The following is an 18,295-nucleotide window of genomic DNA, read 5'->3' on the forward strand; positions in this document are numbered from 1 at the left end:
GTGATCCAAGAGCTCCTAGCACAGATGCGCCTAGTTCCCATGGTGGGCCAGGGACCATAAGGATGAATGCACTGAATGGGGGATATGGCTTCCCTGGAGCTTTGGACTAGTGGATCTGCCAGTTTCCTTGGCTGAGCCAGTGGAGACAGTGAATGACAGAGGATCATGTGGTGACGACTAGCTAGGAGTGCCTACGGGGACTTGCTCAGAAAGTTCTGGTCTGGAGCACGTCCCGCATGGTCCCCGGTGGACAAAGCACAGCCCCTGTGCTCCCATTAACGGTGTTGGTGCCTGGCATCTTGGACTAGAAGACTCTATGTTTACAGCATAACTTTGGGGCTTCAAAATCCTTCCACACGTATAATTTCATTGAATTCATTCTGGAAAGGACACTGTGCTGTAGCACATGATAGTTATCCCACGCTACACGTAAGGACGCCGAGGCGTGGAGGTTTTCGGTGATGCCCCAGCTCTTCTCACTTGGTGACTAGCGCTTTTCCCATCCATCCCGTTGCTTTTCAGCACTGTGATGTTTTACTTACTCGTTTATTTAAAGATTCATTTATTTTAAAGATTGATATTTTTATTTGACATAGCAAGAGAGCACAAGCAGGGGGAGTTGAAGCGGGAGAAGCAGGCTCCCCACTGAGCAGGGAGCCCAGTGCGAGGCTCAATCCCAGGACTCTGAGATCATGACCTGAGTTGAAGGCAGACACTTAACCTGCTAAGCCTCCGAGGTACTCTTGTGAGGCTTCAAAAAGAAGGGCAATCAAATGGGCAAATACTTTATTGATGAACCCACACAAGCACACAGAGCCAGATGTCATTTATAATACATGGAAGAAATCTTCAGGGGAAACTTCCCTTTAATAAAGTATGAAGAAATAGATTTTTCTAATTTCTTCTAATAGGCAATGCAATCTTTTGCTTTATCGGTATTGAAGCATAAAGAAGTTGCATTGGAAGAAGCCTTGCTCCATTCCTGCCACCATGTGCCCTGGTCTCCCTGCCTCCCCCAGCTGAGGGAAATAACCTTTATTAGTTTCATTAGATTCTTCTGAAACCTTCTAGAGTTTTCTTTAAGCAAATACCAGCAAGTAGGAAGGTTAAGTCCTGGAGATTTATCCATGACAGTGTGCAGACTGTGTCAGCATTCTTTCTTCAAGAATGCCCCCATTGTTTGGCTGTACCACCTCAATGATGGATATTTAGGGGAAGCAGGTATTTTTAAAAAGGTAAAAATCAAGTTTTTTTTTTTTTTTTTTTTTTTTTAAAAGGAAAGTTGGGATGTGTCTGTTTTGTTCAGAAGTCAGGCCTTAACAGAACCGATTGCTGTTCTAGCCACATAAGCTGTTGCTCATCAAGATACATGGTCTTCGTTTGAGAATTAAGTTTCTGTAAGTCAGACCTTCACTGTGTAGAAAGGGCACCAAAAATCCCAGAAAAGCGATGATGCAGACTAAAAAAAAGTATGTTCTTACTTTTTACAAAATCAGACTTGAACGTGAGCATGGTAACTGCTGGAACAGTTGGCATCTGTTTGGCTCCGACTTGCTGACACAGAGTCCTTGTCATTTCAGATATCGGAGCAAATTAAAGCTGATCCGTGCTAAGGAGGAAGACAGTGGTCATTACACAATTGTTGTTCAAAACGAAGACGATGTGAAGAGCTATACTTTTGAACTCTTAACTCAAGGTGCGTCAGGCAGTATGAAGATAATGGTAGCCCAGTGACTGTGTAAATGAGTGCACCCCCCTCCTCCCCACTGCCAAGGAGAGCCTGGCACTTTTCCTCCCAGCGGGTGAAGAGAAAAACAACACGTCATGGGAAACGCAGTGGGTGTAGACGTCACCTGTCAGGGAGAGCTTTGTTGGCCTTAGGAATTCACACAGTTCTGGGAAGTTCCGAGCTGCTCTGTAACAGTCTGGGGGAATTCCTAGCTTACAACACCACCTGCTTCTCAGGCTGGCTCCTCCAGTTCTTGGAAGAGGAAAGTGATGGTTTTGGTCCAGATGACCTCAGGTTGTTCCGGAGAGTTTTTAGCCTTTTTGCTTCGCTCCCCTCACTGGCATCCACGGCGCAGTGGCCCTTACTTACCAGGAGGGCGTGCCTCAGTCTCTCCACGTTCACGTCCAGCCCTTGTTCGCTGGATACCTGCCATGTGCCCAGGACTTCTTACAGGCTCCCTTAACCCTCCCAGTAAACCTATGATACAAATGCTAGCATATTTCTAATTTATTTGAGCAAGGATTAAAAAAAAAAATCTTTAAGAGCTAGTCACATTCTACAGATGCACTTTGGTAAATGCTGCTTTACATTATATACTCGGGCTGAATCCATTAGTTAAACCCCAAGCCTTAAGACAGCTTTAAGAACCTCCTTGCTTTTCAAGCCAAATAGCCACAGGGGCCTTTTGCTTTCCTCACTCCAGATTTAGAACACCACAGGACACAAATCCCTAAACGCTGCGACTGTGAAAATGCTCTTAACCAAGTGGGTCTATGCAGAGTGGAGCCTGTAACTGCTTTCAGCCCCTTCTTGGGGGGTTACTCGCTTGACAGGTTCGAATGTGGGGAGGGGCAAGGGAGACGAATTCTGAACCTGATTTCTGTGAACCTGGGGCTCGCAGGAGCTCCGGGGCCCAGACCATTCAATTCTGATGGCTCTTCCCTTCCCCTCTTGGCAGTTCCCTCTTCCATTCTGGACTTGGTCGACGACCACCATGGCACTACGGGGGGCCAGACCGTGAGATGCACCGCTGGAGGGACGCCGCTTCCTGACATCGAGTGGATGGTTTGCAAGGATATTAAGAAGTACGGAGACTAGAGGTTTCTTTCTCATTGGTGGTCAGAATGTTTCTTCCTTGATTCAAAGAACTTGAGATGCATTTTTTTTCTTTGTCTTTCCCTTCTTTTGTGATTCTTCCTGGGCCAAAGTCCCATAAACTCCAGGCTAGGATCTTAAGCATAGGCCTGGCATGCCTGCGCGGATGGTATGTGTGCCCGTGCACCTGTGTGGTCATGAGTACTGTAAGGAGGAGGTCCCTAACTCGCACCAGATTTCTCCAAGGGTGCCCCATCAGAAAAGAAGATGAATTTAAAGGACCACAGCTCTAAGGATTTTTACTACCCTGGCCCACTTCACTTTATAGGTCTTACAGGGTGAGCTTTATTTGGTAGCTAGACTGGCGTGTGAACATAAGTGACAGTCTTGTGCATGGTGACTGCCCCCTTTGCCTACCTGCTGTCTGGGTGGAGTTAACTCACCAGTTCCTCTTTGACCCACCATCTGTCCACCTTTTCTGATGGGCCCTCGAGCAATGTGCCCATGGTGACCGCGTTTGGGAGCCTCGATTGTTTCTCTTGGGGGCTGAGAGTCCTAGACCTCCCCCTTCTTAGGGCAGAATGACAGGACTGGGATCTTGACTGGGGCTGGAATCTAGGTCTCCTAACTCAGCCAGTGGATCACTTCAACCCTACTGAGACAGTGTAGGTGGGGAGAAGAGGAGGGAGCCAGGCGTTTCCAGTGGCTGGGCAGTTGGAATAGTTAAACATTCTTGAAGTAGATCTGATCCATTGGCTCATGGGTTCAAGGCTTGGAATTGGTAGTTACATTTGATGGAACTAACTTCTACTTTGCCTGCTTCATCATCAGTTAACTTTGAATTATCTGCATATAGGTTATCCTCTGTTGGGTCTTTGCAAACGAGTTCCATGTTAATATGCACATAAAATAAAGTCTACCTGTAGCAACCCCAGATGCAGGCGAGGTCAGAATGGCTGTCACCGTCGATGATTCTCTCTGCTTTGCTCACCTCCATTATCCTGATAACTGGTTTTAAATGAATGTCTTTTTTTCTCCCCAGGTGTAATAATGAAACTTCATGGGCGATTTTGGCCAGCAATATCTCAAACATCATCACGGAGGTCCACCCCCGAGACAGGAGTACTGTAGAGGGACGAGTGACATTCACCAGAGTGGAGGAGACCATCGCTGTCCGATGTCTGGCCAAGAACCTCCTTGGGGCTGAGAGCCGGGAGCTGAAGCTGGTGGCTCCCAGTGAGTTGCTCTTAGTCAACACCCAAGCCCTTCCTCCCGCAGGCAGAACCTTGAATCCCAGATGGGGTCTGAAAGGAATGAAGGTCCCAAGGCAGAAGTTCAGCTCTGAATGCTTTTAAAGGGCTTTCTCTGGGCTTCCATGAGGGAACCCTTTCTTTCGGATTCTGACCCCAAACTGCATCTTGAGGAGGCATCCGAGGTATTCTGCCTGTCTAGCAGGGTAGCTGGTCGGTCTCTGTAGTCTGAGTGCGGGGATGGATGATAGGGAAGGAGGATCTTCTGCCTTGTTGCTCCTTTGAACTGTCGAGACAGGTTGCATTTTTAAAAAAATAATAATAATAATAAATCAACGAAGCCCAAAGTGTAATATAAACAAAATGCAGCCTTTCAAAATAAACCGAACCTACATGGCTTTCAGTCCCATTTATCAGTCTTTACATTCCAGCCCACCTTCTGTCTAGAAGGTTAATGTTGTGGCACCTTTGGAACAAGTGCTACATTTCCCTGATGGAATTTTGTTCCCTTTCTCCTCTAAGGGAAGATCTGGGGTAGTGTTAGATCATGTTAGATGATTGAGAGGCGGTATCACCCATCCTTAAAATGAGCCAGGCAGCCTCGGTGCTTCTCCCCCAGAAGGGAGAGGTTTCCGACCCACACACAACCACATCACCTTCCCGCCCTCCTGCGTGTTTGTGGAAATTTCTACCTCACGCAGCCTTTCTCCTTCAGCACTGCGATCCGAGCTCACTGTGGCCGCTGCGGTCCTCGTGCTGCTGGTGATTGTGATCGTCTCACTCATTGTCCTGGTTGTCATTTGGAAACAGGTAGGTATTTTTCTCCAAGAACAAAAACCCTTGAGGCCACTAAGAACAAGAAGAAGGACGGTCTAGTTCAGGGCTTGGCACAGAGAAGGAGCTCAGTAACGATGTGTTGAACGTGTCAGTCCTGCTGTGTTCTGGTCGCTTGGCTGCGGTCAAGCTTCGGTGCCTTTGGGCTTTGGTAATCACCAGCTACCTGTTGTGCTCATTTGTAGAAACCGAGGTATGAAATCCGTTGGAGGGTCATTGAATCCATCAGCCCTGATGGACATGAATATATTTATGTGGACCCAATGCAGCTGCCTTATGACTCGAGATGGGAGTTTCCAAGAGATGGACTTGTGCTTGGTAAGCGCCTCCTGGGCTGATCCCCTGACTCCCTTTTGATTTGGACATGACCTTTTATAGCCTTGTATACAGGGATTAGGGATCTGAACTTCCACTCAGTTAGAGCTAGGTAATAGAAATTGGCTTTCAGAAATATTTTTCTGTCTTGAAAATGAATGAATTATATCACTGCCGTGGTTTTTATTAAAAAAATCTCGTTCCAGGGGCACCCAGGTGGCTCAGTCAGGTAAACATCTCTGATTTCGGCTCAGACCATGATCTCGGGGTCCTGGGATCGAGTCCCGCATCAGGCTCCGCCCTCGGCAGGGAGCCCTCTGCCCTTTCCCCCTGCTTGTGCGCTCTTTCAAATAAATAAATAAAAATCTTAAAAAAATAAAAACATAAAAAAAAAATAAAAATCTTGGTCTATAACAGATTATGGTTAAAGAAAATTCTACGTGGGCTGGAATGTAAAGAGGAGAGGAGAATGTGAGAATGTCCTGCCAAAGAGAGTCGTTGAGATGGCTTGGCTTTGGGAGTGACCCGAATTGATGAGATGAATTTATGTGACTGAAAAGGAACAGACAAGAATTGAATGAGGACAACCACACAGGGTATTTTAATCTAGCCCAGTCTGAGGATGTATTAGATGCTTCTTTAGAAATGTATATAGAATATAAAAACACAGCTTCTTTAGAAATGTATATAGGATATAAAAACACAGGTACTTTCCAAAGCACTTTCCAAAGCACAGTACTTTTCCAAAGCAAAACATGTAAAAAGAATCAAGCCAACTTATCGCAAACTTTTCAGATATTTCAGTCTAGGGCTGAGAACCGAGTACGTGAATTAGTTCAAGGAATTTCTTTTTAAAATCACATCATGGATGAATGAAAACAAAGACAAAAAGCAGATGACCATGGGGGATGGGGGAAGCAAAGGGAAAATACGATGAAAACAGAGAAAGAGGCAAACCATAAGAGACTCTTAGCTGTAAGGAAAAAAACCAAGGTTTCTGGGCCGGGGAGGTAGGTAGGAGCATAGGGTAGGGTAATTGGGTGATGGGGATTAAGGAGGGCACTTGGTACAAGGAGCACTGGGTGTTACTTGCAACTGATGATCACTAAATTCTACTTCTGAAACTAATAATACAGTATATATTAACTAAATTGAATTTAAAGAAAAAAAAAAAGACAAGTGAAAGACTAGAGGTTGTGTCCATGGGAACACACTAGACCCACTTGTCTTATTCCGAAGTGCAGCAAGTTTAGGTCGTCTTAAACTGAAATCAAACACGATGTCTTAGTTACTTCCAATGTCAACTACTTGGACCTGGAAATGAAGCTTGATCATCTCTTCCTCCCACCAATTGCACCCCTACCACCCCTACCCCCTGTCGATTTTACAGAAAGAGCAGAGGAACTTAAAGTAGTAAAATGTGGGGGAAAAGGGTGACACCCCTAACATGCTAAGAGGCATTTCTGTGTGTCTCTGCTCCTATGTGTTCCCCTAAGGCGGCCATACGTTTCTGGGTACAGTCTCCCACATGCACATGTGCACACACGCACTGCTGGTTGCTAGTCCCTTATGAGCCAAGTCTTCCCCCCGGCTGTTTACTTACGTCACCGCCAGCGTGGAGCCAAGCGTGGCTCCCGGCGTGCAGTAGCCTGTGACATTCCTGGTCCTTCCGACAAACAGCGGCAAGGACACCAGCCCGAAGTTCACTTCTTCACGCCTCGGAATCAGTGAGGTCTCGGAGGGATTTCCAGTGGATAAGGACTTAACTGCTGCAAAAGATGTGTCTGTCTGCATGTGGAGAACTGAAGGGTAGAGAAGCAGGGGGTTTGGGCGAGAGCCACAGGAAACGGGCCTTGGAGCCTGCAGACTGGCCCCGCACTAGAGCTGGGAGAAAGCTCTAGAGCTGGGAGAAAGCTCACATCAGGGAAGGATGCGCCGCCCTCACTCCTGCCCGAGGATCCCTTCCCCTTGCAAATGGTATTTGATGAAAGCAGTTGCACTGATTGCCTTCTGTGGGCTCTGTTCTGGTCTCAAACTTGCTGACATGCAGGAATCACGACGCTTACTCCATCCTGGAGGAACAGCCTCCCTCCCAGCCCCGCCTCCCCACTGGCGCCCTGCGCTTTCGGGCAAGCCTACCGCTGACTGTGCTGAATAAAACCAAGGGGATGGCGCTACATTTCACCCGTGTTAATGGTTCTGATTGCTCGCAGGTCGGATCCTGGGATCTGGTGCATTCGGGAAAGTGGTTGAAGGAACCGCCTATGGGTTAAGCCGCTCCCAGCCTGTCATGAAAGTAGCCGTGAAGATGCTAAAACGTAAGTGCCCTTTCCTGGGATTTTTTTTTTTTTTTTTTTTTTTTTAAATCAAAGTGAGTCCAGTGTGTGCCACATTAAGGACCAGATCTTGGTTTTTTCCGATTCCAGGTTTTCTGTGTCTTCAGGCTCTTTTTTCTTCTGGGTCATTTAGATTATTCTCGTTGCCTGTATGTTGGAAAATCAGGAGTTATTTTTGGTGACTTCTTTTTACCTTGAAGACTAGGGGTTATTAGACCAAGTTACTCTGCGTTTCTCTTTTAGACTTTCGGTAAATAAAATGCCATCCGGTCGTGGGGTTGGCCGCGTTACTGGGTCTTTCTGGGAGGTAAAGGGCTTGAAATGATAGGAGATTGATTCTTCAACAGCCACAGCCAGGTCCAGTGAGAAGCAGGCTCTCATGTCGGAACTGAAGATAATGACTCACCTGGGGCCACATTTGAACATTGTGAACTTGCTGGGAGCCTGTACCAAGTCAGGTAGGCTTCCTGACCTGGGAGGGGGGATATAAGTCCTTAACTCTCTACCTCCAAACATGCCAGCAAATACATGTCCCCTGAACGGAGTTGCCTGACTTCCACTGAATCGTTGGAAGCTCCTCGTTTTGAGAATCATCTCGTGTCGGGGCAAACATATCTTCATTTTTATGCCTATTGCTTAACTGCTTTCGGTTCCCACAGGCCCTATTTACATCATCACGGAGTACTGCTTCTATGGGGATTTGGTCAACTATTTGCATAAGAACAGGGATAGCTTCCTGAGCCGCCACCCGGAGAAGCCGAAGAAGGAGCTGGACATTTTCGGATTGAACCCTGCGGATGACAGCACGCGGAGGTGGGTGCAGAGTTATGCGTTGCTGAGAGTCCCAAGCCTCACCGCTGGAGACAGCCCGTGTTCTCATAGAATCCATGTCTGCAGACCCAGCAAGACTTAGAGCCCCACTACCCTGCCCGTCACCCCCTGACGCAGCCCGGACATCCCTGCCTGTAGGTGTTTGGGACTGGGTATCATGCGGGGAGGCCTTGCTGAGAGGTTTGAATGGAAGCAAGCGTTGGAATCATTGGACTCATTCTGGGAGCTATTTGGCTGTTAAGGTTCGGTCCACTTCAGGCCTGTAAGACGTGGCTCCGGCCAGGGAGGATGCCTGCTGATATCTTGTGAGAAACTGACCGAGGACCCCCACGTTTCGAGATTCTGCCCCTTAACTGAGCCTGGGCCTAGAGGTCAAGCTGGTGGTAGTAATCCCACGCACAGGAACGTACAAGGAGCTGTCAAGTTGTGTGTGGATTTCCAGTTCTGTAAGATCAGAAAGCGCAAGTTCACTTGATACTGAGTTACTCGATGAACTCCAAATTGACACTGAATTTATTGAGGGCAGGAAACATCTGCCCAAGTCCCGGGATTGTATAGCCTGGGTTTTGTGGTGGGTGAGTTGAAAAACGGAGTGAGAATAAAGACAGGCCCACTGAGTGGAGATGACCCAAGTGTGTGTGTGATTACTGGTCACGTCTCACCCACTGGACTGCCTCACGTGGGAGGTACATGTTGGTTTTGCTTTTGCTTTTGCTTTTGCTTTTGCTTGACGCCACTCCCCACCCCCTGCCCCCGAGCCTGCCCCCTCACCTACTGCACTGCCTTGGTTACCATCGGCCTCTGGTCATCTGCTTCAAGGTCAAATGGCCACTCCCGGGGGGCAGCACCCTGAACAAGGTTTCTTCTTCTGTTGTTCCAGTTACGTTATTTTATCTTTCGAAAACAACGGGGACTACATGGACATGAAGCAGGCTGACACCACACAGTACGTCCCCATGCTGGAGAGGAAGGAGGTCTCTAAGTACTCGGACATCCAGAGATCGCTGTATGATCGCCCAGCCTCCTACAAGAAGAAATCTGTGTTAGGTAAATGGTCACTGTTCATTCTTAGGTGTGCTGGTGGTTTGATACGATCCAGATTTCCCCTGCTCTCCACAAACTGGGCTTCTTCCACTTTGCTTTTATAGAAAGACCTGCACTGGTACGTGTTCTCATATGCTGAAGTTTGGAAAGGATTTTTGGGTTTTACAAAATAGTAATTGCTTCTTTGCTCATAGGAGTGCGCTATTTTCAGATAGCCATGGGAAACCTGCACTTAAAATACTCAGAGGAAGGGGTGCCGGGGTGGCTTAGTGGGTTAAGCCTCTGATTCTTGATCTCAGTCCTGGTCTTGATCTCTGAGCTGTCATCAAGCCCTGTGTTGGGCTCCAGGCTGGCTGTGGAGTCTGCTTAAAAAAACAAAAACAAAACAAAACAAAACAAAAAACCCCTAAAAAACAAACGAAACCTCAGAGGAAGGTGATTAGACAAGGTGAGCGGAACTGCCATCCTGTGGTCCCTAACTGCGTGTCTGTGGGAGGGATCTGTGATGTGCTTGCAGAAGTTCATGGCCTGTGACTTGACAAAAAGAATAAACAATTAATGCAGTGTATTTTCACACTTTAAACATAATCCTCTTAAAGAATGGTTTATCCTGATATAATTAGCTTTTTTTTCCCGGTGTTAATGTGTCTTTTTATTTTTTATTTTTTTTCTTAATGAAAGTATGGTGATCACTGATTCCACCCCCCTCCCCGCCCCTGTTTGCAAAATTGAAAGCTAGCTATCCTCTGTTGGTTCCTAATAACTATTTTTAAAATCTCAAGTTCTCTAAGTCTCTAGTACCTAGGAGTTCAGTAGCCCTTGCTGTGAGCTGTGTTAATACCCACTTTGTGATAGACACTGGAAAGTAGACAATTGGAGGTTGTATTTTTCTGCTGAGGATGTTGGGTATGTCTATTGTTGTTTGAAGGAAGGTCTGTCTCGTCTTTTGAAACAGATGAACATGTGGCAGGATTGCATTGATTAATAAACTCCAGGGAGTCTAGCCGATGCCCAAAGCAGATGGACCACCCCACTTGTGCAGGGGAGGCGGGGCATAGCCTCCCCCCCCCCCCCCCGGGTTCCTGTCTAATCCCGGGCTTGGAGCTGGGAGGACTCTGCTATTGGGTCTGAAGTTGACGTATCTTGTGATTCAGTGTTATGGGCTTGAGCCCTCCCATTAGTCAATTCACAAAAGTGTTGAGCTGCCATGGAAATGATTTTGAAAATCACCGATATGCTCTGAATGCTTGTAGGGTTCTTAAGTGAAAGGTACAATCTGTTAAAAAAGAATGTGCTTGTTTTGCAAAGCTCGGTACACAAGAGTATTTTCCATTGCCGCGGTTCCAAGTTCCACTCACTTGTTTTTGCCAAGTGGGTACACTTCCAAGCCCTTTTAAAAGATGAGCCAATGGGAGCTGTCGGAATCAGTGCTTCCTCTCCCCTCCCGTGTTGTTAAAAATAGTTGACATTGCTTCCCAGGCTGGACCTGGCGCCAGATGTTGGGGGAACCTGATTCATACTCAGCCCGGGTCCCGCTGGCAGGCAGACCTCGGCTTGCTGGCCTTCTCCTAGCTGGCTGGAAAAACATGAATGGCTACAGCTACTCTTCACTCGCCTGAAAATTTTTAAAAAGAAATGAGAACGGCTGGCCTAGATTACCTCCTTCCTCGAAAACCCTGGGACTCCTCCAGATGGGACTGACTCAGGAAAGTGGACAAGTTACAAAAGGAGCTAACGGCAAAGTCCTTGGCACTGACCTTTGAAGATTGTTACCTCTGGTCTGACGGGGGCTGGATTTTATTCAGGAAATGAGCCAAACGCTGTGAAGGTGGCTTTAAAAAGAGGGGAAAAAAAGTGGGGGGGATTCCTAGAAACTACTTTTTCAAAGGGCCCTCATGTATATTCATCATGGAAGATTTTGCGTGTGTGTGTGTGTGTGTGTGTGTGTGTGTGTGTGAGGTGGCTGAGGTAACTTGCGAACTAAGGCTGAAAAAAGAAATTTGGGAGGCAAACAACAAGATGTGTGAGAACCCACTAGACTGGTCCTTATGGATACATGTGTATGTAAACCAGAGAGAGATTTCTGCAGATAGATTTCTTTTTAATGGTAGAACCTTGGCGTGGCTTGCATACCCGCCCATGAGGTCCAGAAACGCTATAGGAAAAAAAAAAATCTTAGGTCTGTTCTCTGGACGAGCCTTAAGTGGCCCAGCACCATGGGAGTGTCCCTGTGGGGGATGTTTCACGCCGCCCTCTAAGGCCAACTCCCTTCATTCCTTTTCTGCAGACTCAGAAGTCAAAAACCTCCTTTCGGACGATAACTCAGAAGGCCTTACTTTGTTGGATTTGTTGAGTTTTACCTATCAAGTTGCGCGAGGAATGGAATTTTTGGCTTCGAAAAACGTGAGTGTGTTCGTGGAACAGAGTTCTCTGTTGATCTCCAAGAGGCTGGTGGCAATGGCTCCTTCTCTCTTCCTTTTCCCTGAAGCATAGTGGGGAGTCTGGTATCATCAGGTATCTACCCTGTTCTAGAACTTCCTCCATCTTGCGAGTGGCTGGAGGGAGAGCCTGGAGGAGGTGAGCTCTCTGCTGGGACACCTTCTGTGAAGTGTGCCACGCAACTCCTGGCACCACCGAAGGTGGCCAGTCACATAGGGCTGACGTTGTCTAGTGACAGACGGACAGACTGTTGTTTTTCCCTTCCCATACAGTGCGTCCACCGGGACCTGGCTGCCCGAAATGTCCTCCTGGCGCAAGGGAAAATCGTGAAGATCTGTGACTTTGGTCTGGCCAGAGACATCATGCATGATTCCAACTACGTGTCTAAAGGCAGCGTACGTGATCCCTCCGCTCACTGGGCATGCTCGTCTTTCCTCACTCAGTCTCCAGACCTAGATGTCGCTTCTGGCCACTCAGGGTCCGCATTTTTAACATGGAGTCCATGAAACCCAGGAACGGGCTCCAGGGAATCAGTATGCAAAGCGTAGGCTCTGTAGCCAGATGGCCTGGGCATGACTACTGGCTTGAGCACTTAGTAGCCTGGAGATGAGGGGGAAGTTTCTTGCCTGTTCTGTACCCTGGTTTACCCTGGTTTTCCCTGTCAGTAGCAGTGACCTGATAACACTACCTGTCTCCTGGATTGCCGTGGTGATTCAGTGACTTAAATGTCAGATGCTTAGAACTGTGCCTGGTATACAACAAGCACTCAGCAAGTGTTAGCTACTGCTCCTACGTGCCTGTGTACATGCATTCATTTCCAGAGAGAACTGCTCTGACTTGTGTCAGATCTGCAGATGGCATTCAGGGCTCCTACACTTTGGATGAACATTCAGTGTTAATATTTTTGGGTGCTTTCCGTTGGGAGGACATAAGAGGTGACATCGACCATCTGTCCTTCATTAGATAATTTATTGAGCACCTACTAGATGCCAGGCTCAGAATAGTGTGGGGAGCGGAGTGCCAAACAAGAAACAAAGATTTCCTGGGCTAGGTTGTTAGTGCAAGTTATTATTAGTCCAAAGAGAAGCCCTATTATTTCCGCTGCTGTGGGTCATCAGCGGGGACGCTGGGTTTAACTTCCTTCCTCTCCCCATGCAGACCTTCCTCCCCGTGAAGTGGATGGCCCCCGAGAGCATCTTCGATAATCTCTACACCACGCTGAGTGACGTCTGGTCTTACGGCATTCTGCTCTGGGAGATCTTTTCTCTTGGTACGGGCCTGACATCTCTGCTCATTTGGGTGGTTTTGCAACAGCACTGGAAGGGAAACGCTGTTTTCCGAGCTCCAGGGTATAAACGATGCTAAGATGCCCGCTGTGAGTCAAGGGTGCGGCGGCTGCTTTGAATGACGAATTGCACGGTTGCGGTGGCTGGTGTACACCCACGCAGACTGAGCCGGGAGTCTTGGAGGACTGCACCTTCACCCCTGGGCTGTGCCCCTCCTCTCCTTTGGGCTGTGTCAGAGTGACTTTCTCCCACTGGAAGTGTTCCTTAGAACACCCACTCCCCAGCTGGTTTTTGAGTGGGATTGTGGGTTAAGTAGGTTCACTGGCGGAGAGTCACCTCTGTCGCTTCATGGTGATCGAGACTCAGGTGAAAAGGAGTATGCTGAGGGCATGGGAGTGACTAGCCTTCCTGGTCATCGCTCTGGGAGAGGAGAGGGACCATCTGGTCATTTAGTAAGCCGGTCACCAGGTCCCAAATAATACAGGTACCCCGCACTGCCAGGCGAGGGCCCTGAGGGAGGAGGGAGGAGTGATTTGTGACACTGGCCTTAGCTCCTTTGGAGAGGCAAAACCTCCATGTGGTAATAAACAGTTTCAACTTGTAAGGGAAGAAAGAAGGGAGCCCTGTGGTAGTTTTGGAAGGCTTTAGAGAGGAAGCTGAGCTTGATCTGACCTTGGCCATACACAGTGAAATGTTTCCTGAACTGTAGGAAAGGATTTCCTCTCTTCTTCGTCTGCTTTTTTGATCCCCGTTCTCCCTGATTGGATGCCCGTGTGGGTCATCCCAGTGGGGGGCTTCACGGAGTCTTAGAGTCTATTAAAAGCAGAAAATTATCTAGATATTTTAAGCCCCCGCTTTGACTTTGGCTCTAGTTACTTGAATATTTTGGTGAAAAGAATTTTTCCTTCCATGGTTCCGAATTTTCTCTTGATTCTCTATTTTGCTTTGTGTCTGTAGATCCAGTAGTCAGATACATTGAAAAACACTTTTGTGCTCTTTCTAAAGATGTAGAATTTGTGCCTCAGGTGTCCGGACTCGACCAACGTTCGTTCAGTCCTAGTTACGTTCAAGGTTTGCGAAAGCCTGTGAAGTCAAAGGGACGATCACGCTTAATTTCCTTGAAAGAACCAGAACTTCCAAGGGGGGTCCCCAGGCGTTCTCTGTAGGTTCTGTGTCACCCTGAGAGTTTCAGCAGTGTCCCACGTGCTGGCTAACCCAGGTGGTTTCCCTCGGTTTTCAGGAGGCACCCCCTACCCTGGCATGATGGTGGATTCGACTTTCTACAATAAGATCAAGAGCGGCTACCGGATGGCCAAGCCTGACCATGCCACCAGTGAAGTGTGAGCCCCCTCCCTCGTTTGGGGGCCTTGTGTTCATGCCTGGGGGGTGGGGGCGGTCTGTGGGGGGCAGGGGTGCCCTGACACTGCTCTGCGAGCCCACTCGGGTTGTGTGCTCCCGCAGCTACGAGATCATGGTGAAGTGCTGGCACAGTGAGCCAGAGAAGAGACCCTCCTTCTATCACCTGAGTGAGATTGTGGAAAATCTGCTGCCTGGACAGTACAAGAAGGTGGGTCTGGGCCCCTTCACGTTGGGTGGAAAGGAACCGGCAGAGGGAAGACGTCCGTAGCTGGTGGTTCTGTGGCAAGTCGCGCTGTTCAGCACTGTTTTGTTTTTATTTTATTTTTATTTATTTTATTTTCAAAAGATTTTATGTGTATATTTTTTAAAAATTTAGTATTTGTTCATTGTTATGGGATTCATTGTTAATGCACCACACCCAGTGCTCCATGCATGTGCGCTCCTTAATAACTATCACCAGGCTCACCCCACCCCTCATGCCCCTCCCTTCCAAAACCCTCAGTTTGTTTTCAGCACTGTTTTAAATATTTTATTTATTTATTTGACAGAGATCACAGGTAGACAGAGAGGCAGGCAGAGAGAGAGGAGGAAGCAGGCTCCCCAAGGAGCAGAGAGCCCGATGCGGGACTCGATCCCAAGACCCTGGGATCATGACCTGAGCCAAAGGCAGAGGCTTAACCCACTAAGCCACCCAGGCACCCCTCAGAACTGTTTTTTTTTTTTTTTTAAAGATTTTATTTATTTATCAGAGAGAGGGGGGGAGAGAGCGAGCACAGGCAGACAGAATGGCAGGCAGAGGCAGAGGGAGAAGCAGGCTCCCTGCTGAGCAAGGAGCCCGATGCGGGACTCGATCCCAGGACACCAGGATCATGACCTGAGCCAAAGGCAGCTGCCCAACCAACTGAGCCACCCAGGCGTCCCTCTCAGAACTGTTTTAAAGGGACATTTTCAGAGGAGGAAAAAGATTGTTTGATCTGGTGGCCTGGCTTATCCTGGAGCGCTCCCCAAGCCCCTGGTAGCAGTGATGTCTGAAAACCCTCCCCTTTCTGCAGGGCTCCCCTTTTATCTTAAGTGTGCAACACCTGTAAGCACTTTATTCTCCAGATGCTACCGAGCAGTTAGAAGTCTCAGAAGCTACCGTGCAGTTAGAAGTCTCGGGGCATCCATAGCCATTCTGTCGCTCATTTGAATGCACTTAAATCCATGTGAAATTGGATTTTACCAGCTTTTACCAGCTGACTAGAAGGAACAACCTCAGCTGTTATCTGGGGCTCCAGCTGTTTGTGTGTGGGTTTTTTTTGTTATTTTTGTTTTGTTTTGTTTTTTTGGGTTTTTTTGGTGCAATAGGAAGCATTGTTCAGAGGAACAAACGTAATTTCATGGAACCAAGCAGGATATATTAATGAATGAAACAACTTCTGCTGAGATGCTGGGAGGGAACCACAGTTGCATTATAAACTGCATTTCTGCAAGTCAGCTGAGTCACTCTGTGTAGTTTTCATATTTGTTGCTGCTCCTCAAAGAGGAGCCGTGTTAGGAGGTTGCGTGCTGAACTGAGAGTTAAATATTTTCATCTTTTGATTATTTCATTGCCGGTTACAACTCCTAGAAGTGAGGCCATGAGGAGGCAGAAGGAAATTAGGATAGGTCTGTCAAAGGAGTTCTGTCTGGGGTTCCTAAGATGTGTTGGTGGGAAGAGACTAGAACTGTTGTTGAAAATGGGGTCTTTTTCAATCAAAGGTCTGTGAGTTTGGAGTTAGATATCTTTCTCCAGCATTTAGGATCAGGAAGTTCCAGGGATGGTGCTCCCCGTGGAAGTCCTTGTCACCTCTTACTGGGATGCATCCAAGCCCTGGAGAGAGACTGTAATGGGGACCAGAAGGGGCCTGCTAGTCTCAGAGAAGGGAGTGGGTGTGTGCGTCGGGGGATGGTTGGGGGACACCGTCCTAGCTACCGACTCAGAGAACGGGCTCATTGTATCTTCAGGTGGATGAGAGATCTCTTCTGCAGGATGACCCTGTCATTGATGGCCCTTTCTCCATGGCCCACACCTGCAGATGGGTTGACATCAGACTCTCAGTTGTCTAAATCCTGTTATCTTTGAGGGAGCTTGGAGACACACCTGGTTAAGTGGGAGTTAAGATCTGAGTGCCCTTTCTGCAGTTCGGTCCGTGGCACGTGGCTAACCGTGTGAAATGCATGTCTGCAGAGTTACGAGAAGATTCACCTGGATTTCCTGAAGAGCGACCACCCCGCCGTGGCGCGCATGCGCGTGGACGCCGACAATGCCTACATCGGCGTCACCTACAAAAACGAGGAGGACAAGCTGAAGGACTGGGAGGGCAGCCTGGACGAGCAGCGGCTGAGTGCGGACAGCGGCTACATCATCCCCCTGCCCGACATCGACCCGGTCCCTGAGGAGGAAGACCTGGGCAAGAGGAACAGACACAGGTAGGGCTTCCAGCAGAGCCCCGCCCCTGCTCCGCTCCCCAGGGCACCTGCTGGTGAGGTTCACCCCCTGCTGCAGAGGCCCCAGGGGTCGGCTTCCTCTTGTAAACGCCTCCTAGACAATCCTAATGTGCCCCTATGGGGCTGGGCGAGGTGAGAGTGGGCAGGGGGAGAGTCTCTGACCCGAGTCCCCAGGTAGTTTGATCAGCCACTGCAGCCCTGATTTCTTGAGATACTGGAAGCCTCCGATGTTTCCTGCATGGATCCTGGGACCGGGGAGAGAGCCGAGAGAGGCTAGACTGGGCAGTTTGATACTGATGGTTACCATCATCTTAGCATCATCTGAACCCCAGCTGCACCTGGGGAGACTTGAAAACTGATCTGCATACTTCACCCAGACCAGCAGGTTATTAGAATCTCCGGGAACCCGGCCCAGGCGTCTCCTGGCTGATTTCTTCCTTCTTTTTAACTCATATCATGGAAGATTTCTGACCTGCCCCATTCCAGACGACTAGCGAACTGTCAGTTCTTTCACTCAGCTTGAGCATCTATGATCTCATGGCCAGACTGCCCGAAGGAGCTGTTTCCTCCTCTTCCTGATTGTCTTGAAGGAAATCCCAGACATCCTATCATTTCCTCCATAAATACTCCATTAGGGTGCCTCTAAAAGATACAGGCTCTATTTTAAAAAAAACAGCTGGAGTTACTAAGTTATTAAAAAGAACTGCAGTATCATTATCTTGCTCTCCCCCTGTTGACAATGAATTGTTAAGAGGATCACAGGTGTTCAAATTTCCCCGATTGTCTCATAAATACGGTTTTGCATTTGTTTTGTTCTGAGAACCAAACAAGAGTGACACATGGCATTTAGTTGCTATGTTTCTGTATGTTTGTCCTGCCCCTTCTTACCTCCTTGCATGGTATTTGTGAAGAAACTGGAGCATCTGCCTGTAATGTTCCCACATTCTGAATGTCACTGAGTGCATCCTGTAGTGTCTTGTCACATGCTTTGTCTTTTGTATTTGGGGTCAACTGGTAGTCTAGAGCCTTGATGTGGCTCAGGTCATAGTTTGGGCAAGCGTGCTTCAAAGCTGCTGGTGTGGGGCGCCTGGGTGGCTCAGTGGTTAGGCTGCTGCCTTCGGCTCAGGTCATGATCTCAGGGTCCTGGGATCGAGTCCCGCATCGGGCTCTCTGCTCAGCAGGGAGCCTGCTTCCCTCTCTCTCTCTCTGCCTGCCTCTCCATCTGCTTGTGATTTCTGTCAAATAAATAAATAAAATCTTAAAAAAAAAAAAAAAAGCTGCTGGTGTGTACGACCATTGGGAACTACG

The 18,295-nt window shown here is 48.2% G+C and overlaps 1 protein-coding gene across 3 annotated transcripts in view; it reads left to right on the forward strand.

Annotated features, from left to right (window-relative positions):
• Positions 1-18,295, forward strand: part of PDGFRA (platelet derived growth factor receptor alpha) — a 43,038-nt gene that overhangs the window by 18,316 nt on the left and 6,427 nt on the right. For all 3 annotated transcript variants that reach the window (XM_059383932.1, XM_059383923.1, XM_059383943.1), the window contains exons 8-22: positions 1,581-1,696; positions 2,688-2,814; positions 3,867-4,060; positions 4,790-4,884; positions 5,094-5,226; positions 7,437-7,541; positions 7,907-8,017; positions 8,219-8,372; positions 9,271-9,437; positions 11,722-11,837; positions 12,146-12,268; positions 13,032-13,143; positions 14,400-14,499; positions 14,621-14,726; positions 16,728-16,969. In XM_059383932.1, the coding sequence (XP_059239915.1) occupies positions 1,581-1,696; positions 2,688-2,814; positions 3,867-4,060; positions 4,790-4,884; positions 5,094-5,226; positions 7,437-7,541; positions 7,907-8,017; positions 8,219-8,372; positions 9,271-9,437; positions 11,722-11,837; positions 12,146-12,268; positions 13,032-13,143; positions 14,400-14,499; positions 14,621-14,726; positions 16,728-16,969 (2,001 nt within the window). The remainder of the gene's footprint in view (positions 1-1,580; positions 1,697-2,687; positions 2,815-3,866; positions 4,061-4,789; positions 4,885-5,093; positions 5,227-7,436; positions 7,542-7,906; positions 8,018-8,218; positions 8,373-9,270; positions 9,438-11,721; positions 11,838-12,145; positions 12,269-13,031; positions 13,144-14,399; positions 14,500-14,620; positions 14,727-16,727; positions 16,970-18,295) is intronic.

The sequence above is a fragment of the Mustela nigripes genome, chromosome 1 (genome assembly GCF_022355385.1).
Source record: "Mustela nigripes isolate SB6536 chromosome 1, MUSNIG.SB6536, whole genome shotgun sequence".
NCBI lineage: Eukaryota > Metazoa > Chordata > Mammalia > Carnivora > Mustelidae > Mustela > Mustela nigripes.